The following is a 22,518-nucleotide window of genomic DNA, read 5'->3' as shown; positions in this document are numbered from 1 at the left end:
AGCAACTCTATGAACTAGCGAGAGTCCCTAATAGATTGTGTTGATGTCATAGTTTGGTTCGACAACGAAACTTGACCTTTCAGCCCATTCCACATAGGATGCATTGAAATGTCAAACTGTCCACTTAGGACTCTGACCTTTCAACACTCTTAAACCTTTGTTCGAGAGATGAAGAGAACCCTCACACATAAATAATCGTGAGATGCCTGACCTAGCATTCAAAGTCTTTCTTGGATGGAATATGTAAGTCTTTCAGCTACAGCTTAAGCAAAGGCTAAATCATGAACCCTTTGTCTCTAGAGTTCATTTCTACCCCACGGCTTCAATTCCTCGAGGAAATAGATTAGTAGTTGATCTTTCTCCAATATATCTGAGAGGTCATGCATGAGCATAGAGAACTTGTTCACAAATTCTCTAATGTTGTTGGTGTGCTTCGGCTCTCTTAACTATCGTATGGCAATGAAGTGTACATTATCTAGGAAGTCTACATTCTCTTTCTTGAGGTCTTCCTATGTAGTAATGGTACAAACATTCATCTGGATGTCATTGTATTTTGTTCTTTACCACAGTTTGGCATTGCCTGACAAATACATTATCGCCATGCTCACTTTTGCTTCTTCTGAGTCTGGATTTACGACCCTGAATTATTGCTCCATATCAAATAGAAAGTTCTCAAGCTCCTTAGCGCTCGCGCCTTTTCATAAGCTTAAGGTTCGGGATCTTCACCTTCTTGTAGTTCATCACGGGTTGGTTACCTATTGCCCGAATGGCTAGATTGAGCTTGGTGTTAATCTCCATCAGCTCGATCATTTTTGAATGCATTATATTAATGGTGGCTCAGACAGCCTCCACCAGCTCGATCGTTTTTAATGGGTGTCTGCACCGTGTCGAGGGCATCATACATTGCCCCCATATGCTCTTGTGAAAAAGAACCTTCTCCTCTCTCGTAATTTGTTTTTGTCCTCAAAGCTTTCATCTTTTCTAGGGCCGTAACTTGGTCCCTCAACCCTTCAAGGTCATTTACTCACGTCGCCAAATCATCGACGCAGTCTAGTGTGCCGGTAATGTCAATCAATATGTTGATGTCATTTTTAACACCAATGGGTCAACGAGAGTTTCGTTGAAATCATACGTGTAAAGTGGTGGGATTATTCTCTTTTAGTGGGCCTATCTTCGCCCTTCGGTTTTGACTATTTCCATAGTTTTGATCGTCTATCTTCAGTGACTGAAGATATGTCACCGTGGTCCTATATCGCGTCTTAGTAGTCCACCGCATGTGACTTGAGGTATGACATCGATGAGCTTGTGCATTCGACTTCCTTGAATAAGACTAGATTCTTGATCTTGGACTTCCTTCTGGCAGTGGCGGTGTTGAGCATTCACACTCATCTTGATAGTAAGCTTCATCCTCTTCTTTGTCGTTGGAACCGGTAGTCTCCTCTCGAACTTCCTGCACTAATTGGTGAGTTTCCTCCACTCATTTGGTGGGGCTACATCCACTCCTTTGTCGGAGAAACTGGTAGTCCCGTCTCGAACTTCCTCCGACTAATGTTGGACTTTCACGTACCACTTCATGGTGGGCTTCATCTCCTTGAAGGTGAGCTAGCTTCCTCCATTTCATTGATGGACTTCTTCCACTCCTTTGGTGAACATCATTTGGCTGATGTTGAGCCTTTTTGCTCCACTTCGTGATGGCGTTCATCCACTCTTTTGGTGGACTTCTTTCGGCTGATGTTGAGCCTTCACGTACCACTTCGTGGTAGGCTTCCTCTCTTTGAAAGTGAGCTAGCTTCCGGCTTTCTTGATGTTTTCTCACGTTTTTAATAAAACCTTCTCGTAAAAGTATTTTAACGATATTTTTAGTGATGTTAGTAGATGGTATTCGAACTGTTCTTTTTTCATTCATGTCAGCATTTCATATAGAGGTTATTATGTCAGCAATAGTGTCTTTACTCATGATAAACTAAGATTATTGTTGCCCTCGAATTTTGATATAATCAACATGCTCTAATTTTTTTTTTTTTCTGAATTCATTAATATTTAAGAATTTTAAAAGGTATAAACGTGATATACAATCTACGAATTAAATTTAAATTAATCCATTTCATTCAAATATTATAAAACTATATCACGACATTCCCTTATAATACTTCAGGTGCTATTGGTGGACTTCCTCCACTCTGGTGAACTTCCTTCAGTTGATGTTGAGCCTTCATGCTCCACTTCGTGGTGGGTTGCATCCACTCTTTTGATGGACTTCCTTCGATTGATATTGAGCCTTCAAGCTCTATGGGAATGACCTGCAAATATGAAGCGATAGATGATTATCGGAGGACCAGCCTAAGACCGGTCAAACACACTCTGATGCCAAAGTTAGATATGTGTGTTTGAGCATTTGATATATAGAGTAGAAGTGGGAGAGTGGAGTCGAGATTCTCTAATTCCGGAGGAGGGGACAGAAAGGTGACTAATTTCAAAGATACAACCTCTTCCAAACTGGCCGCCTCAATATGGGTGTTTCCCCCCACGATAATTTAACTTTGCAGGCTTCACACTGAGACTTTATCATGCTTCTTATGCAAAGGACATCATAGAGTAAACAAGTGCCCACACAAGACGGCTTTGTCAGCCCTGCAAGCTCACATATCGAGAGTATAAAGATCACCAAGAAGAGGTGAAGGAACCCAACCATATGGGAGAGTTGAGATTCTTGAACACAGTGGAAAAACAACCACCCGACCCATATCTAAGAAGTCTCCATCGAAGGTCCTAATGTTTGTGAATTATGGTAGTATAAACGGGAAGGTCCCTGATACTTTCACACTGTGGGTGGTGCCACATGATTTACAAACATAAGGAAACATCCTATAAACGGGAAACTAGAGAAGGATGTTGGCTTGCATGAAAGAAGTCAACTCATCACCCTCACCCACAGCCGGGTTATGTCGAGGAGTACAAATGAAGTTAGGCAACTAAGAGGGGAAGATAGACTTGGTTGTTGTGTGGATGGATGAGTTCGTTGTTATACAAGGGATATACTTTTTGCTGGAGAACAAAAGCTATCCTTATTCCCAATGTTTAGAATATGCTAATCATGCAAGAGAGACCATGTGTAGTGACTGCTTATACCTCGAGAGTGAAGCTGCTGATCTCGGCTTAACACCCACCACAGCCTGCAAGTTTGCAACCTTCGAGGTTCAAAACCTCATCAATCAACCCTTCTCCTTTTTGGCTTTTTGCCTAACCAGGAATGAAACTTTGCACTAGGTCAAGAAACCAGACGACAAGCCGGTTGAAAAATTGTGCGTTGAAGATGAAGAAGACAAGCCTAACATCAAAATGCTGCTAGGAAAGACGTGATCCAAATGATGTGGCACCGTCGTCGTTTACTTAAAACCTAGATTTCGCTCTCCTGAAACAGGAGCTTGGCTTGCTTGCTTCAGAATCAAGTTCCCTTTTATTTATTTATTTTTTTAGTGAAGAAACAAGTTCGTATATAAACTAGTTCACAATTTAACTGATATTTGGAAATCAGTATAAAAGAATTCCTTATTTGGAAATCAGAGCTTAAGAGTGAAAGACCGCTCCTAACAAATTTAACTGAACCCACTATTGATGTAGGGCAGATAGAAAGAAACAGAAAAATAAAAAATGAAGGGTTCTAGAAGGCGCCGTGATAAAGCGATAAAATGGTTGACCAGGGGGAGATTAAAAAGTCGTGATGGGTTGGCGGACTATCCATGGTCCAAAATCCGCGTCCGCCTAAAAGCATTTCCGTAGATTAAATATAAAGACCGAAAAATAAAAAGAAAAGTGAATAATTCTTGTGTTTCTCTGCTGGAGCACCAGGTTGGTTGAAAAACGAGACGCTTTCGGAACAAACTAAGCAAAGCAAGCAAGGCACCTCCGACTGCCGCCGGCGACCAGCTCCGGTGGTCCGACTCAAGCTCCTCTCGCTCCTCTCCACCGTCAAATTTCATCGGGTAAACTTAGCCAACACTCCTCGCTTCTCAATTCGCACTGATCTCTTCTTCAAACTCCAAGCCCTAGCTCTCTTTCAGGACTCAGCTATCAGTCCTTGATTCGAAGATTGCCTTATCATTCTGTCTATCTCTTCGCTATCGCTGTTGATTTCTTAGCTTGCCTCTTGATTTGGCCTTTTTTCAATTCGAGTCTAATGATGAATGTGTGCTTGAAATGCGGATTTGCTGAGCATGTTTATCAGAGCATTCTGTAAATTATGTATGCAAATGCAATGAGTTTCTGTTTTCGGTGAGCTCGTCGAGTTAAAAGTTAGCATATAGGGAGATACGTTATGAAAAATAGTTTAGGCCTCTTGCTGTTTCTATTTTTATCCCCTCCGTAATTTGACTTATAGGATCGGCGTTAGAGTGAGTGATGGTTCTCTTAAATACTTCATTGTCAGGAGAGAGGTGAGATAAAGGAGCGCTGGAGGGTGTGTGTTGGGTAATTTACACAGATAAAGGTTCTTTTTCCTTTCAATGGTTCTTATTAGTTAAAGCTGATCGACGGTTGCTGTGAGCATAACAGGATTAATTCATGTTTGTGTCAGGCAGAGTAAGGTAATTTAGTGTGTGTAACTAGTCTGAATAAGGAAACTTTAGCTGATAAGGAGTAGGTCGTTTGACAACCAGTATGTTGGGGCTGGTGTAGATAAGCCCATTTTTCAGTCCAATGATGCATTTTGTTGATCTAAATGGGATGCGGAGTAGTGGAGAAGGCAATGAGTCAGGCTTAGACCCATGGCGCATGCTAGTGCGGATGACAAAGCTTTGTAGATCAGTATATCAAAAATGGGCTTAACAGTCTGAGATGATATGCGAAAGAGATGGTGGCTCGCCTGCAAGGTGATACTCTTAAGCTTGTTGCTGGCAGGTGCGGTCGACTGTAGTGGATGCACTTGCAGTGGTATTGGTTACAGCACATGTGCTTGCGTATACTATCGTGCAAATTTATCATGAGATGGGACTTCAACACAGCGGTCGTTGAGGTTGAAGGTTAGTATAATATCATATTTACATAGGGCAAAGGGAAATTCAGGGGAGGGAGGGAGGGAGGGAGGGAAAGAAGCTGAAAGAGATATAAAAGGATAAAGAGAGAGCCAAGCGTGGTAAACTTAAGTGAGTTAAGTCTGTTCTCTAATCAGTATTACAAGAGCTTGAAATTTCCATTTTGATCTGGCTTTGATTTAGGCAATCTTAACATACTAGAACACCTTGCTTTTTTTATTCTTATTTTATTTTTTATACTAGAATACTTGAAGTTAATAAAATGCTGCAAGAACGGTAAAATTGAACTCTATACATTTTCTAAGTTGTGTTTAGAATACTAAATAAGAAAGAAAATGTTTCCCTTCTTGAATCTGTCATGATTCTTTTCACGAATCAGATGCATGAGTAAAGAATAGTCATGCAATAGTAAGTATCTTCCTGGCATATACAATTCAGGAGAGTTTCTCAAAAAGTTGTTGACATTTTACTGTCCTGTCTATTGCTATGAATATGTAGATTATGCCAAGTGGAAAGAATTTAGTTGTGTATCTTACCGTATTGTTGCTTTCATCAATTTCAGTTGAATACAAGCCTTCTGCTTCTGGGGATCATAAAAGATGATGAGCTCTTCTGAAGATTCAGAAAAGAATGCCAACTCAGTGCATCATGTGAGAGAAGACAGTGAATATGTCAGGCTGGTTATATCCAACGAAACAAACACATTAGAAGCAGATGTTTTACAGTCTCAATCAGAAGCAGGGGCTAAATCATTTTGGTGGTGGATTAAAGCCTTAGCCTTGTGCCTTGTCACCATTATATTGCTTCTCATTTTCTTGAAATGGGGGGTTCCATTTCTTTTTGAAAAGGTACTTATTAACTCATGGTTCTTGGGTCTTCTCATGTTAGTGGTTCAAGTAGTTTTTGTCCTTTTTACGTGTTTATATTTTACTAGATTGTTGGGCTGATTCACTTGATGAACATTATTAAACCTCCACAAATTCTGTCTGTTGACTGCAAATTTGATGGAGTTTAGATAATCTGTGAAAATTGTGTTTAATAATATAATTTAAATATATATATATAATATGTGTGTAGGTGCATATTTGGCAGTTTTATTTTACCTGAAGCCCTTAATGATCTTTTGCTCTTTAGGTTCTGTTGCCAATAATGCGATGGGAAGCCACAGCCTTTGGCCGTCCAGTTCTTGCCCTTGTTCTCGTTGCTTCTCTGGCATTGTTCCCTGTGTTCTTCATTCCGTCTGGCCCTTCAATGTGGTTGGCTGGAATGATTTTTGGTTATGGCTTGGGATTTGTTATAATTATGGTTGGGACAACTATTGGGATGATCCTACCATATTTGATTGGTTTGTATTTCCGTGACCGCATCCATGTAAGATTTCAGTAGTCTTAAACTTATTATGACTATAGAAGAGAGTTTTCTTTGTCTTTTGAAGCATTTACATTTCTAGGTTTGTGATACTGATTTTTCTTATTTGGGCAGCAATGGTTAAAGAGATGGCCTCGAAATGCTGCAATGATTAGACTTGCTGGGGAAGGGAGTTGGCTCCATCAATTTCGAGTGGTTGCTCTCTTTAGGGTTTCACCCTTTCCATACACAATATTCAACTACGCGATCGTGGTCACAAGTATGAGATTTTGGCCCTACTTGTGGGGATCAATTGCTGGGATGATACCAGAAGCTTTTATTTACATCTACAGGTCTTATCTCTATCCAGTATATTCATTTTATGCTTGCTCAGATGCTTAGTAGTGAAAAGTTCTTAACAAGTCCGTATTTGAAAGTGCAAAAAGAATTTATATAACAACTCCCTATCCTAGACTAATTCTGAAAATATCTGTGCATCTGTTATCTAGTGCCCTATTAGCTAGTTTTACAGCAGCTCTATTTTCTTGGTAAAATTAGCATGTTAATGCTTCTGTTGTATTTTTGTGCAGTGGTCGCTTATTAAGGACATTTGCGGATGTCAAGTATGGGAACTATCACTTAACCACAGTTGAGATTGTGTACAACATTCTATCCTTAATCGTTGCAATTGTAACCACCGTTGCTTTTACTGTTTATGCTAAAAATGCTTTAAATGAGCTAAAGAGGGCAGAGTCTAGTGGGGTGGAAGCAGCTGCTTCTGACCATACCAGCTTACAGATGGAAAAGCTTCCCCTTGAAAAGCCTCATATTTTTACGTTGTAGGAGAAACCTAGGGTTCCACTCAGGTAGTATATCAGTGCAGATAATTGGATTTGCTAGTGATGCTGCAAATCACTTTATTTTTTTCCTCCTATTAGGGAGAAGTTGGAGTGGTTATTAGTTTTTCCTTCTTAACCATGTAATTATATGATATGCAAACAAAAGAAAAGGTTAAAAATAGAAATATGGACAATATCTTGTATAAAGCTTAGAGAAACTTCCGAGCATAGTTTGTGTTTTTGAGGAGGTAACATACTTTTGTTTAGCTCAAGGCATAGAGTGCGCTATTGTACATAGCAATAATCAAATAATACCAAAGCCCTTTTGTGTTCTTTGTTGTTTGTATTATTGCTTCACCGTTCAAGGCATGTGTACTATATGTTTATTAAGTTAAAGAATGAGGTATTGATAAACAAAGCTAAGAGGATGAAGGTGGCTGAACATGACAAGGGAGCACATCTATAGTGTTAGCCATGGCAACCATTTCTTGTTCTGCCACATCGACAGTTTGGGTCGATTCATTATTGATCATTTTGTGCACACTGCCTGAGGAGGATCGCCCGCTGCCTTCACGTCGACTGATTACATCTCCAGCCCACAGACCGATGGCACTCTGCACCATTTGATCGAACATTCCTTCCTTGAACATGCTACCCATCTTCATCCCATAATGTTCAAGCATACAACGGTCATTAGTTCATGTTATCACATAGTAGAAATGAATTCAGGGAAGTGTACATGGGAGAGTGAAAATGTCGGACAGAGAGAAGCCTCACCTGAGTGACGATTGCATACAATGGTAGGGTGCTATAACTGCAAAGCACTTGAACTATCAAACTGCGGGGCAAGATGAGCACTTAGAGTGAGAACTGCTACTATGAATAATGATCTTTGGCTTCTATCAGAACCAAGCAATGCACAACAGAGGAAGGCAGCTAAGAAAACTAGATCGTCACATATTGAATCTACGTTTTCTGATAACCAATGCATTCACCTATATCTTAGCAAGTACTTATGAATCAAATGACATGTTACAATTACACCGAAAAAGGATGAATTTTGAAAACAATACTTGTTTGTTTAAACACATAGGAGTAGGAATATTACCCCATAATAAGTCTGGCGATGATGTAGCCCAACTTTTCCATGATGCATGAGTGAAATCCATAGGTGGTCTGCAAAAATAAAATCAGTGATTTTGATTATTAACTCGAACTTGTAGGATAGATATATTAAATCTAAATACCAGATAGACGTACCCAAATCCAGAAGAAGAATGCAATCTCGAATGAATTTTGAAACAGAATGAAGTGGATCAAAATGAGAACAATTTTAGGATTTCTGAACCAGAAGTGTTCATCAGAAGGCCTCACTCTTGTAGCTGCTTCATTAGCATGTACTCCTGATTGTGTAACATCCTGAGCCAAGCGGCTAATTATGTGTTCTAGTTTGGCCCCCACTAGAAGCAGAAGCTGTTGTGCATCACCCATGTCATTTCTCAATTAAAGCCATGTACAGATCAAGATTACAGACAACGCTTCGCTTATCAAATTTGTTTACCAAATGATGTGACAATGAACTCAGTCGATTGGACCTCATTTGTTTCAGTCATATGTACTTCCACACATCAATTGATAAGCAAGTCTGGTAAGTCCAGCATTTTCTATTAATGTACTTGTATTACTAATTGAACTACACTCACAATCAGCGGCAAAAATGCTAACCAGAAGTATGTGTTCCATCCTGCATGAGAGTGAAATCCATAAGCTCAATCTGGTCATGGTATCAGAATATAAAGCTCAAACTGAGATTTAGGAATTACCATCCACATTCAGCAACAAAAACAGCACAACAAAGAGCCACAGGTACCAGCTACGTATTATTGATCATGTTAGTTAGTTGACAGTAAAAGTAAAAAATATCTATAAAGATACACAGTTTAAGAATACTTGGAGCATATAACTGATGCGAGGTACTTGGTTGTCAATTTCTTTTGAGTAACAATGTGTTTTATGTTTAATACATACTAGTGTGTTCGACTTTGTCCGGCTAATGCAAGGTGGTGTTGTTCTTACAGCCACAGGCACTTGAAGCCTAGTAGCCTACTGAGACTCTCTTCTCCATTATTATAAATTGGTTCTGGTATGCTCTAACATTGACAAAGATAACGCATAAGCTTAGTTTCTAATATCACCTTATCCCAACAATCTTTCTAAAATCAATCTCAAGTGTCCGCATCATGTATTTGTGAAAATCAAAATTAGGATTTCCAGGGCAATGCTCCTGAAAGGAAACTCAGAGTTTAGTTTTATTCATTTTGTAATAAAAAAAAAACACAACAAATTTGTATGAGAACTGCATAGAAGAAATAATGAGATATTAACCTTGATAAACCCTTGCCGCAGTGCAATGTAATCTGACTTGGTGACGGAGCCATAAAATTGTTTGCAGAATGCTATCTACCAAGATATATCAAATCAGTGTTATAGCATCTTGTCAAAAATGATAGAGAGTTCCCTAGCAATCTGAAAAAGAACAAAGAAGAACAAGCTAACCAACTCACCATCCAACCTATAATAGCTGCTCTTCTCCAATATCCATCTGCACGTTCTTTCAAGAACTCATGATGGTGATGACTGACGTGAGCAACGCCACTTCTTCGATCTGTAGAGAATATTACATTCATTCATCCAACTCGATCAAAGAACTAAACTAAGCACTTGGTCTACCAGCTAAACTAGTAGACTTGGGGATTTTAAGTTCATAATACCCTTCTGGATGGAATCCTCCCAGCGCTTCCATTGTCGAATCTGCATATGGTAAACCATATAGCACAGTGAAGATGTAGAACTTGAAACTATATCCATATATAGTCATGTATGGTGAAAGATACATTACTCTTGCCCCTCCAAGAACCATAGTTGAGACACAGAAGATCACATGAACAACTGCTAATACAAAGATGAAGATGTGTAGATGATGTAATCCTTCCAATGATAACAACGGAACCTTCCCCTAAGGAAAACAAAAAGGACATGCATTATCATCTTATTCTTATTATTTCCAGTTACATTAATGTGACTAAAACGCTCCATTGTAGAAGCATTGGTTAAGGGGAAGTATACTACGATTGAGGTACCTTGAGCTGACAGTGATCTGAAGTTGCTTCTGACAGAAGGCGTCGGCCATTGTTTGTAGCTTGATTAAGAAAGTAATGTGCAGGGGTATTGTGCTCAGCAGTTTCCCTCTTACATGGCAACATGTGAGTTGCGACATGGGCAGGGATGCATATGCGGCTTATGGAACGTTGAGACACAGTTAGCAGAAGGGAAATGAACCCTAAAAGCATTAATTCTGTTCCAACATAAGAGAAGAAGAGTGATTAGGCTAGATAGAATGAAAGAGGGTGCCAATGCAGCTCATTACCCATAATGAGAGAGAGAGAGAGAGAGAGAGAGAGAGAGAGAGAGAGAGAGAGAGATGACCTTCTTTTAGTTTTTGTAAGGCTTCATATAGTGCATCTTGTCTCTCATGCTGCAAGCACTGAATTTCCAAATTCCAAGACAGCAAAACATGAAAACAAACAGAAATACTTAAAGAGTCTTGCAATGAGCCCAAAATAGTCTTTACACAATCATTCTACACCAGACAGAGCTAAGAATTCTTGTCATATGCCTATTACCTCTCCTAATGTGTCTGGTTTATTTGAATTGCACTAGATTGTTAAAATAATTTTATGACAACCTAGTTTTTGACATTTACTGATTGAGTGAATCTATGCATTCATTGTTTCCATTGTTTCCTTTCACTAAATTCCTTCTGATTCACATATGTCAAGTTCTCATAACTGCAAAAATAATATAATGACGACTGAACAAGATAAAAGAATTTACTGTTCTATTAAATTTGTTTAAAATTAAGGAAGTCACAGCTCAAGTTACTAGTTCTCCGAGCATTACTCATTTGATTTGAGAATAAGGAGCTGTTTACATAGATGGCGCTTTATCAAGTCAGAGTGCAAGTCTCCCTGATATGGAGAGATTTTGTGTCCTTAATGCAAAGGATTTATGAACAACAAGATGGAACAAGGGTAAGAGTGTAGGACCTTCCGACCAAGAAAGTCGAAGAAGTAAATAGTTTAGAATGACTGCAACTAGGATAACAGAAAGAGGGCACATAGTTTAATTACCTTTCCAAGTTTATGAAGGCCACGCTCGACACAAAGAGATAACAGAACAATGACAAAGCATACACCTGCTACCACCCATGTTGGAGTATACTCTAAAGAGCTGTTAAGTTCTTCTTCTGTCATGTCTCTTCAAACCAAAACGAGCAATGTCATCGATCCACAGAACAAAACATCGATATCAGAGCCTTTTAAGTTGAGAAGCAAATGAACATTCTTTGTAACTTAACGCATCCGTACAGCAAGAATGTTATTGTCGGGGCAAAGAATAACATATTCTTAAGCAAAGCAGAAGGAAGAAGAATAAAGAGAACACCCACAGCCGTGTACTTGAAGTAACGCACAGAATTTCTCGGCTGAAGTGGAAAGTCGTATTGTATTGCATAAGCTGGTGATAATAGAGCATGTGGAGAACCATGGAAAGCCAGCATTTATCTAGAAATTTTCTGTTCACAGCGATCCTACAGCTAGCTACCCAAAAACATCAGCAGAAGGTAAAGAACCTAGGCATGAGCTAAATTTCTTTGCCAAAGATGTCAATATCCATGACAACATACATAGGGTACAACATAACACAAGCGTGTTGAAAGATGTTTGAATTTATTGTCAACAGATATCGAACTGTTCAGTTTCCATGTTTGAAAGAATACATGATTCATATGTTCCATACATATATACTGTATATATCACAAAATCCAATCAAAGGGACATTCATCAATCTGTAGTGTACTTTGTTGAGTCTCCCTGATTTGGCCCCAGCCCAGTAATGTCTTCAAAATCTGTCGACTGCTTCTTCCCTGCCACCATCTATTGAGATCTTCATGTTACCCAGTTACTGTTTAGGATGAGATTTAAGCTCCAAATTCTAATACTGCAGCAAAATCATCTACATGTCACACAACACACGAGAACATCTGAGACTTCTTGGGCAAATCATGGTTTCCAGGGTGCCGGAGGGGGTGGTGGAGTTGGAAACATTGGGGGGACCGCAGAGAAAATGGTATTTTTGTCAATACCAGTAGACTTGTCTCCAGACAAACCAACAAGTGCTGCTACCAAACCTGCATTTCCAGCGAGAGTTGGCTCTGTGTAATTGTAATTAGAACGAACATCACGGAAACCATCTCTTTTGTCAGGGCCAGCCACCATGGCACCTTCAATAATATTTGGGTTTGCCTTTGTCGAGTCCCTCCATTTCCAACCCCCTTTGCAATTGTATTTGATCTTATTCTTGGGAATCGATGCAGCTCTATGGTGCACACGTTTTGGGTAATGATTGCCAAAACCAACAATATAGCTCATTTTCGCGGGGTTCTTGCCAAGAATGTAATCAATCTGCAAATCAGTGGAATGATAAGTTAGTGACCACCATGCTTCAACAGGAGTATCTGTTTCTTTTACATCTGTGGGGAGCACCATAAATGGTTACAGATTAGAAAGGAAGAGAAGCATGACATACCTGAAATTTGGCAAAATCACGCAAGACATCAGTGGAATAGAAGTTGGGTCCACAATACCACCCAGGAGTATCGGCAGCATCAAGATAATCACTGAACAAGGTAGCCAAGAAGGCAGCATTGACCACATATTGAAGTGGTTGAGGCCTTCCATGATTCAACTGGATCAAACCACCTGCAACATCGACATGTCAGTAAGATCTTAGTCGAATCCCACACATACTTGAATACATAAGTAGATCACAATGAAGTGTTCCTAGCCAATTAGATAAACAAATGTTAATGGAGTATGAAGGACCATACCTTTGGTTCTATTGAAGGATGTAAATATTGGCAGGTATGAGCACATGACTATGCTAGTCTGATTATGATATGTCCTCAAGATTTCTTCATATGGGTAGCCAGGGCTCAAGAACAACCTCAAACGGCTGAGAAGCACCTAATCAGAAGAATACGAAAGATTGTGTTGGTTAATAATGGAAATGAAAAATACAAAGTAACAAACAGAAAACCACCCAGGTAACAAAAATGCTTCAACATTAATTAGTTATTTCTAAGTATTTGTCGTTCTCTATATCAAATAAAGATCAATACTTAGAAATCACTCCCAGCATGACCAAATTAATGAAGATAACAAACTACAGACCATAATTAATACCATATAAATCATTTATAGAATCTTGCAGGCATCACATCATGAAAAGCAAAAACACAACAAACTAGCTTAGCTACGCTACCTGTGCACCCGCAAGCTTGTTATCCCAACTGAATACTCCATAATCAGGGCCACCCCAGAAGGCACCAGCATGCTTGGCAAGAGTGGGATGTGTCGCCAGAGTAAGATAAGAGTTATTCCCTGTGGCGTAATACATCCAAGCTGCACCCCACACATATTCATCCCAGTAGGACGTAGAATTGTAGAAGACTGAAGCCTCTGTACCAGCAGCACTGTACAGTCCTCTTCCTCGTTCCCTTCCGAAGGAGAAGAGCGTTTTGGCACCGTGCACAAGTTTCTGCGAGTAGGCCTTGTTATCCTTAAACACAATGGATGCCGCTGCTAAAGCGGCAGCCATCTCAGATGCAAGATCACCGCAACTACTGCACTTAGTCACAGGGCGGTCATAGTCAATGTCCTCAGGTCGAGTCCAGCAATAGTGATCATTAGGAGTAGTACTCCCTTTAGAAGTATCTCCTGACCCAACCTGCAACCAAAAGTCGTCGATAAGAGAACACCTAAAAGATGAAACGAAACGAAAAATCAAGGTAGCCGGGTTACACACCTGCGAAACAATCTGGTCGATTGTATCAGCAGTGTTGTTGAAGGTCTTGAGGAAGTAATCGGCGCCCCATTTGATAAGCTCCTTCACGTGGGCGAGTTCCCCGGCCGCTTCGTACTTGGCACTGTACTCGATGACGCTCCAGCTCAGCATGGTCATAGCAAACGACTGAGGGAAGTTGAACTTGATGGCGTCTCCGGCGTCGTAGTAGCCACCCACCAGATCCTTAAATATGGTGCCGGGCTCGCCGTCCTTGAGGCACGAGTTTCCCCTCCACGACACATTATTGTGCTTCGGGAGCTTACCAGCTGAATCATACCACACGAGTCGGAATTCAAACTCACTTCTCTACAGATAATAATAATAATAACAATAAGCGTTTGGGGACTCACATTTCTGAGCGTTGAAGAACATGAGAGCCTTGTGGAGAGCAACAGTGTAGTTATCCGGAGGAGGCTTGGCGTGGTGGTGACGTGGCACGGTCTTGACGATGAGGACGATTAACCCGGCGAGCAACCCGGAGACGAGGAGGGTGCCGACGGTCCAGAGGAAGATCTTGCGGCTGACGATGATGCAACCCAGATCCACGTACTTTTTCTTCTTCTGCTCCCCGCTGGGGCCCAGCAGCCAGCTCTGCTGCGTCTCGTCCAGCGGCCGTGACGACAGCGCGGCCCGGTCCAGGTCCTGGAGGTTACGGCTGCGGTCGTCGTCGGTGGCCGAGTCGGCGGCGATCTCGAGCGGGCCGCCCCATGGATCCCTGCCGTACATTTCGGAAGAAACTCCCACAGATCCGGCAGCACCGACAGTTGGGGGAGTGAGAGAGAGAGAGAGAGAGAGAGAGAGAGAGAGAGATGAGGAATGTGGACTGGGTAGGAGGAGAAGAAGAAGCAAGCGGAGTTTTGCTTTATTATAATTGGAAAGATGAGAGAAGCTAAATAATTGAAGCGCTTGAATTACAGAGTGAAGACAGCTGCTGTGCTGGGTTCAAATCATGTGGGGTTTGATTTTCTTTCTTTTTCCAAATCTTTATTCTTTATTTTTGTGATAAATAAAAGGCTATTTGGTAGGATGAGAGTGACAGCGCCACTAATTGGAGAGTGACAGTCTGTCTAATTCCGAGTGTCACGCGCGCGTTTTGCCGGTGGAGGAAGAGGAGTGAAATTTGGGTATCTACCAACCGATGTGCTTCATTTTTGCTTCAGCCTTGAGACTCCCGACCTATAAAAACCAAACAACAAAGACTTCTTTGCTTTGCTTGGCTTACACTGCAACATGCTGTTAAAAGATTATAAATTATAAATTAAACTTTCTTAAGCATTTATGGTGCCAATGAACCTCCGAGCCCTGATCTTAATGACAACGGGACAGCTTAATTTGTTGGTGCTGTTTTGGCCAAGCTAGCGGACTTATGAAGTTTTTACAACAATTTGGTTGTACTTGAAGCATCGTAATCAAGCGCTCAAAACAATAAAACTTTTTAACCCTAGTATTTCTATACTTTCACTCTTTACTATAACTACTATAACTCCGAAAATTCTTCTACGCACCAAGGTATAAGTGAACCTAGCAATTAATATGCAATATTTTAATCCGTTCATCTATGTCGCATTATCATGCGCATGTATTATAATACAGTTAACCCAATTGAAACCCCAAAAAAATAGTCTTAAGTGTTTCGAACACAAGAGGTGAGGATCTGAGGTCGAATAAGAGGTACTTTTATTATAGGCGCTTAATTTGATCGGATCAAAAATGAGAATGAAATGAAAGAATTTAAGGTCTATGATCTTTATTAGATGTTCACATACAACAATTTAAAGACTAGCACATTAATGTTGTAAGTGCACCTTGATGCGTAGAATTTGTTTTGTAATAACTAATAACTCTTCATTTTCTTTTCTTTTTTCGATTTCACCCCCTTTAGTTTGTCGCAATGATGTATGTTCATTAGTTTACTCCCGAAAAAAAAGATATGTATTACAACGATTTAGAAAAGTATGAATTTGATTGGATGAGAGGAATTTATAGGGCCACAATACATAAGACATTAGTCTAGTGTAGAATGTGCAGTGAATCTCACTCGGAGTGGCAGCGTTTAAAGTCAAAAGGGTAACTACCGTTGGATGAAATTGCGTTCTCTACGCGTCCATTTTATTTTATTTTTTGGGTCAAGTCTACGCGTCCATATTGGTTGGCATCTTAATCTCCTTTACTAGACAAAATGCCACATGTTGCCGTCACAATATTGTAACCAAAACACAAGTTGCTTATAGTAAAATACCATGTGCTTCTTTCTATTGTTTTTTTCGTGTTTTTGTTTCTGTCTCTCTAGTCTTTATTAAGTTATTTATTCACTTTCATAATGCATGAGAAATTAGGAACATAATGATAAACAAAATCATATGAGACCCATTCCAAAACACATAACCAGAAAAGGCTCCATCATGAGTTTCACCAATAGCTTTAGCTCTTTGCAGTCCAGCAGAGTGAAGGTTAAGCTCTCAGTGCTTTGGTGTTCATGGTCTTCATTCACTCACAGTGATACTTAACGTTTAGTAAATGCAGTGATGGTCATCTTGATTTCATCTCAGATGTTCTCACTCAGTGATGCTATTCATTCCCCAAGCTAGAAAATCATCATATCTTCTTGGAACAACAATATGTCGGTTGTCGTATACGAGATCAGTAGCGATCAATCCAGCTTGAATATTTTCTCAAAAAAAAATCCTGCTTCAATACTAATACAGGCTGCTGCTCATTTCTACATCAGCAGATTCAAGTGTTCCAGTAATCCTAAAATAGGAAACTTTAAGGAGGAAACACCAAAACAGTGCCAAAATAACACAGCTTGATGATGACCCTACAAGTCAAAACTATGGCTGTTGTAATGGAAGATTGGGCTGTTTCCTTTTCTTCCTCTTCTTCCTAGATTATGTGACCTACATTCTTTAGCAACACTGGATTGTAGAGTTGAGGGACCACACACGAAGACACCAACATCAACCTGAGCCGAATATTCTGCTAAAGATCCGAAAATTTCTGCAGATAGAAAAGATGGTTCAAATGATTAAAAATGAATAAGCAACTGAAAGCACTACATCTTAGTCGAGGAAGTTGTAGTGTTGAATCATTCTTTAACAGGTACATTTTGGAAACACACCTGAGAAGTTTGGTCTGCGGCCATACCGAACTGTGGCTTCACTGATCAGGGTTTTCTGGTATTCATTCTTGTCTGTCAGTGTTCCATTACTCTGCACTATTTCATTATTCCCATTTTCTGCACTCTCCTGGGATGTGGTTTTCCTTTCCCAAAGATGCCATAATCCAATTGTGAGACCACCAAATATGAGAACACTTGCAACCATACATATCACATCAAGAAGCCCTAAATACCACCAGGCGTCTATGCTGTAAGGGTCTATGTACAATATGTCTAGCAAACCCAAAGCAAAAACAAAGCCAACTGTAGATGCAATAACATAAGTTCCAGCCCATATCTTGTTTCCTGTGCCAGTTAAAATTGACATAGTCCCTCCCTTGGAGACGGAGAAAACAGAAGAAATAGGAGCGTTGTAAAATCTACCATCCTCCTGCAGTTTCAGAAAGTGAAATGTAAGCTACAATCATGCTTAAAAGATAAGTTCAAGATCATATGGGGAGGGAATTCATGCACATTTAGACCTACCACTGAACATTCTGATTCACGTGTGACATAGGCTTGGATTTCAATATGCAATCTATCAGAAAAATCCATGGATCCCATGTTAACTGTGGAAAGAAGGGAAAGTTCGTTTGATGTTTTGATAGCCCAAACAAGCACTACATGTTGTGGTAGACAAGGTTTATTCGTCTTAATTCGATGGAGAATATCACTCAAGATAGCTAAGAACGGTGAGATCCCACTGCCTCCTGCTACCAAGACAAGTTTTTCATACCTAAAAGCATAAATATATCGAGTGAGTCCCTTGACCATGAAAGAGTTACATTTAAAGAATGGATAAACTAATCACTTCACAACAAGAAAGCCATAAAATGCGATATAGTAACATAAATTATAGAATGCCCAAGAGCCCTGAAACTTTAATCTATTAGGAAGACACCAACAGCTCAAAAAAAAAAAAAAAAAAAGGACAATAGCACAATGCTTTAAAACCAATTATTGAGAGACTAAAGCTCTTGAGTTGTGGGCCAAAAGTTGCAATTGAACTTAGAGGACCATATTAGAGTAGCAACTAATTCTTTTGTAATGGATTTAGACTACATTGAATTCTTGATATGAAGAGCACATTTGAATGTTTCCTACTTCTGTTGACATGCATGCCTAACTTGTTATATACCAAAAGTCTAACTTGCCATTCCAAAGTTCCATGATACAGGAAAATCTTTTTAGATCAAATTGTAAATAGCAGATGCAGTCCAGGTACGAAGAGAAAACATTGAAAATTCTTTTCACAGAAGAAACCAACATATCTCAGTTGTCTTTGACCCATGATTCTCATTAAGATGAATGCCAGTGATGTATGTAGTGTAGGAGATGAACCGTAAATAGTATGGTGATTCATGGCCATACGGCCCCTCAACAGAAGCCATAATCTGATAAGGAGCGTGTGGAAGCTGTATATCTGAGTCCTCCGCAGAATTCTTTGAGACTGTTTCCCTCAGCTTTGTTGTCCATTCCCCAACAGTCTTTATGAGGACTTCAAGATGATATTTACCATCTAGAGGACTGGATGAAACACTGAAAGGATGCCATTGCAGTAAAGATATATTCTTCACTTGAAGAAAGATGAAACCAAGCGCATTGTAGTGCAAGTCTGCATAGTCAATGAGGGAAAGATTTATAGGGCCAAAAATATATAAACAAAAGAAAATAGTTTAGTTACGAAAAAGAGATTATCGTACTTGCAGGCTTTGGAAGCACCAACTTGACAGTTCCACATGGGAAGCATGTTGCTGAAACTATGTTGACAGTCCTTCGTGACTGGCAGAACCTTAGGAAGCGATCAAGCATAAAAAGAAATATTCCTCCAGCAGCTTTGCTGAAATTGACACCACCAATATGCAAGGCCAAGAAGATAACAAAGAAAACATAGAGTTGATGGGTATAGAAAAAAAGCTCAAAATATCGCTTTCTCACAGGAGGAAGTGTTGTCACCCAAATTAACACAAAGAATCCGTAGCAAATAATCCCCGCCAAGTTCGCACCACCATCACTTTTCCACTCTACTACCTGCAAGAAATAAATAATTAACATAATTAAAACATATGCTGTATCAGGACAGAAAAAAAATGTTATATCTAGAAATTTCTTTATATGCAGTGGTTGTTCTCCTGTTTAGCATAGATTAAACAACACTATCGAAGAGAAGATTCATTTCCTAAAGTGTGCTCTTAACGACATTCAGTGCATAGGGAAAATGCACTATACTGCCTATTTTTAGAAGAAACTATGATATTTCAGGGCTACAAGCCATCCGCTCTCGTCTACTGAAATTATGACACCATATCAATTATGGTTTCTGCCAAAAAAGTGGAATGAAGGAAGATAATTTGTTTGTATTGACTATGGAAACGTTATACCACAACAAATACAGGAAAATGCAAGGTAAAACTTTTATTATGATGGGTTTTAAAATTAGATAGACTGACACAAGAAACTATAGTTTGTGACAACTACTAACTTACTTAGTGTACGGATCATTTCCTATCCATCCACCTTAATCAATAAGGTGCTGGATGGTATACACATTTCATGTGAATAGATGCAGATGTCAAGGTCTTGCAGCTAGCAAAGAGATCACAGATTGATCCAATAAACATGCAGACCAAAGGATACATTATTGCACACTCACATGCACATCAGTGAAATGATAAAGATGAGAACTTACTTCAGATGGAATGATGCCTCGTATCATCCAGACAATCATATAGCAGAGTCCATGCATAGTAACAAGGAAGAATATGAGATTCCCCAACCATACATGATATCTGGTCGCATGCTCAAATGGTATATCAATAAGGCGGAGAAGAATTGATCCCCTTGCAATTGGGAGAAACAGGAATGCCAAGCAGGATAAGACAATCAAACCAAAGCAATAAGCTGACATTTGCAACATAAAAGTCCTGACAGAAGAGAAGAAATTATGTCAAGCTCTAGCAACAGATAAAGACAAACTCAAAGCATTGACAGTGGGAGGCACTCTAATCAATTTCTAATTGAAAATAACAACTTTATTAGAGTTTCGATTATAGAGAAGCATCGCACTTTTTCTCTCCTTCGGTCAAATCACCATAGTCGCCTAACATCCCATAGTTGGCTACGGTGTAAAAATACAGCGCCGAGAGAACAAACACAATAAAGAGAATAATGCCAATCATTTCAGCAGCAGAAACAACTCCAAGTGGTCCATCCACAAGAACAGGAAAGGTCCACAGGCTGAACTTCGCCTTCCTCTTCCTATATAGCAGTACATATACTTCAGTCAGTCATTTCAACAAACAAATGGTGTTGCAATACAAATGAAACAAGTGAAAAAAAATCATTCGAAAAAAATATCACATACTCTTGATACTCTTCTTCATCTTCCCCGAAAAAGATGATGTAAGGAACAGCAAGAAAAGCAATAGCAATAATGGGCGCACTATACAGCAGCAACACACTCCCTGAAAATTTCAAACAAAACTAAATATCAAAGCAAACAATTTGAAACCCAAGCAGAGATATTGAATTCAGGATTCATACCCGTCTCTCCAAACAGAGTCCCATCAGTAGCAGCAACCCAATCATCATAAAAGCTAGAGCCAAAGTCAGTAGGTACAATGAAGAAAAGAAGAATCCACGCAACGAATATCACCCACATTGCAGACTTGAGAACCCATCTGGCCACAGAAGCAAGGAAGCTCTTCTGCTCACTCTGCTTAGCATGAACTCCATTGCCATTGGAAATAAGAGCAGAGTGCAAGTCTTCAACGGCCATTGGGACACGGAATCACCAGAAGAAGGAGGAAAGTGAGGATGTGCTTTAAACATGTCGCTGGGGTTGTGAGGACGCCTTTCATATGGTTGAGGGTTTGGGATTTCAGCCATACCTGTATTTCAAAGCCTATAACTAATAACTGGGACTTGGTTAGTTAAAACTGAGCGATGCTTCTTCTTGTTATTGTTGTTCTTTGATGGGTATACTGAGGACAGGTGGATATCGGAGAAAGAGAGATGGAGACGACAAAAGGGTTGGTCTTCAAGTGGGAGTTGCAGTGGTTCAAGTGGAGGCTGGCGCTGAAGATTAGATGGTATGTGTTGTTGGGGCTCCGGAAGCCCGGGTACGCGAGGATAGGTCCAAAGCCAGGAATTTTAGTTGGGTTTGTTGGATTCCTTTTTCTTTTCTTTTTTTGTTTATTTAATTTTGGTTTTTTTTTAAAGGGAGGGAGGTCAATCCGATTATAGGTTGCGAACAGCTCACCTAAAGAGGGTTTTTTTTTTTTTTTTTTTGAGAGGCACCTAAAGAGGGTTAAGAGTTAAGACTATTGAGTCAGTCTCAGGGTGTCGAAACCAAATTGCATGCTAAATAAGGAAACCTAAAAACCTAATCAAAAGATTAAAATAGAAAAACCAAAGATAATACAATAAAACCTTTATAAATGAATAATGTTGGGACTATGAAAAATTATTACTTTAGAGGGGTTATTATATTATCGATAAATAAATTATTTATTTATTTATTAATAAATGAATTTTTATTACTTTATAGAGGTTATTGTTGTAAGAGTTTACTTAATTTGTCAAGAGTTTCTTTAATTTTTCATAATACAAGGAAAAAATGAAGGACCATATATGGATACTTTGAGAATAATTAAATTGAGAAATTAAATTTTTTAAGAATTTTCTTAATTTGTATTACAAAACTTATTTAATCTTTTTAATGTATTTTATCAATTATTAATATTTTTGTGATATTTTAATTATTTATTTAATCAATTATTACTTTATATATTCGCTGGGACTTAAAGGATTCTCAAAAAATTATTAAAACCTAATAATATACACTGGTCACGAGTTGGGACCGGAGAAAATTATTTAATCGAGGTTATTAATTTATCGAGATTTTACTGTAGCTCTCTGACCAAATTAGAGGATTAAAGGGAACGAAACCAAGTCTGCTTTGACTTTTATTGAAAGCAAAGTAAAAAAAACCTACTCATATGCCACAACGGGCACCAAGCTTCCTACTCCATCACTGCAGCATATCCAATAACTCCATCAATTGTGAGAGTCACTACCGACGCAATCTTAGGCGAGTTCACCTCCACCTCTATGCCATCATGGATCACAAGATCAGCATGTTCCTAAAGAATGGCCTAGCAGCTCGTTGCATCGAGGTTTG

At 39.4% G+C, this 22,518-nt stretch overlaps 4 protein-coding genes across 4 annotated transcripts; 1 reads left to right on the top strand and 3 right to left on the bottom strand.

Annotated features, from left to right (window-relative positions):
* Positions 1-3,925: 3,925 nt before the first annotated feature.
* LOC101299300 lies at positions 3,926-7,570 on the top strand. Its single transcript, XM_004300005.1, has 5 exons — positions 3,926-3,983; positions 5,593-5,878; positions 6,165-6,401; positions 6,513-6,730; positions 6,968-7,570. Exons 2-5 carry the CDS (start codon positions 5,630-5,632, stop codon positions 7,218-7,220), a joined length of 957 nt encoding a protein of 318 aa, XP_004300053.1. The 5' UTR covers positions 3,926-3,983; positions 5,593-5,629; the 3' UTR covers positions 7,221-7,570.
* Positions 7,571-7,635: 65 nt separating this feature from the next.
* LOC101292804 (MLO-like protein 13-like) lies at positions 7,636-11,550 on the bottom strand. The gene is made up of 14 exons (XM_004301543.1): positions 11,407-11,550; positions 10,703-10,760; positions 10,357-10,571; positions 10,116-10,232; positions 9,988-10,027; positions 9,781-9,881; positions 9,602-9,676; positions 9,412-9,500; positions 9,040-9,089; positions 8,920-8,960; positions 8,477-8,689; positions 8,325-8,392; positions 7,994-8,054; positions 7,636-7,875 (listed from the first exon to the last, which is right to left on the bottom strand). Exons 1-14 carry the CDS (start codon positions 11,527-11,529, stop codon positions 7,636-7,638), a joined length of 1,491 nt encoding a protein of 496 aa, XP_004301591.1. The 5' UTR covers positions 11,530-11,550.
* Positions 11,551-11,837: 287 nt separating this feature from the next.
* On the bottom strand, positions 11,838-15,000 carry LOC101299005 (endoglucanase 25-like). The gene is made up of 6 exons (XM_004300004.1): positions 14,530-15,000; positions 14,141-14,445; positions 13,598-14,062; positions 13,164-13,299; positions 12,863-13,035; positions 11,838-12,738 (listed from the first exon to the last, which is right to left on the bottom strand). Exons 1-6 carry the CDS (start codon positions 14,903-14,905, stop codon positions 12,337-12,339), a joined length of 1,857 nt encoding a protein of 618 aa, XP_004300052.1. The 5' UTR covers positions 14,906-15,000; the 3' UTR covers positions 11,838-12,336.
* A 1,713-nt stretch (positions 15,001-16,713) lies between these two features.
* Positions 16,714-21,114, bottom strand: LOC101292511 (ferric reduction oxidase 7, chloroplastic-like). The gene is made up of 9 exons (XM_004301542.1): positions 20,880-21,114; positions 20,697-20,800; positions 20,403-20,584; positions 20,022-20,260; positions 19,040-19,363; positions 18,678-18,951; positions 17,823-18,072; positions 17,298-17,727; positions 16,714-17,176 (listed from the first exon to the last, which is right to left on the bottom strand). The coding sequence occupies exons 1-9, from the start codon at positions 21,112-21,114 to the stop codon at positions 16,998-17,000; spliced, it is 2,217 nt and encodes a 738-aa protein (XP_004301590.1). The 3' UTR covers positions 16,714-16,997.
* Between the last annotated feature and the right edge of the window lie 1,404 nt (positions 21,115-22,518).

Source organism: Fragaria vesca, linkage group LG5, assembly GCF_000184155.1.
Source record: "Fragaria vesca subsp. vesca linkage group LG5, FraVesHawaii_1.0, whole genome shotgun sequence".
NCBI lineage: Eukaryota > Viridiplantae > Streptophyta > Magnoliopsida > Rosales > Rosaceae > Fragaria > Fragaria vesca.
This window is presented reverse-complemented; position numbering and strand designations above follow the sequence as displayed.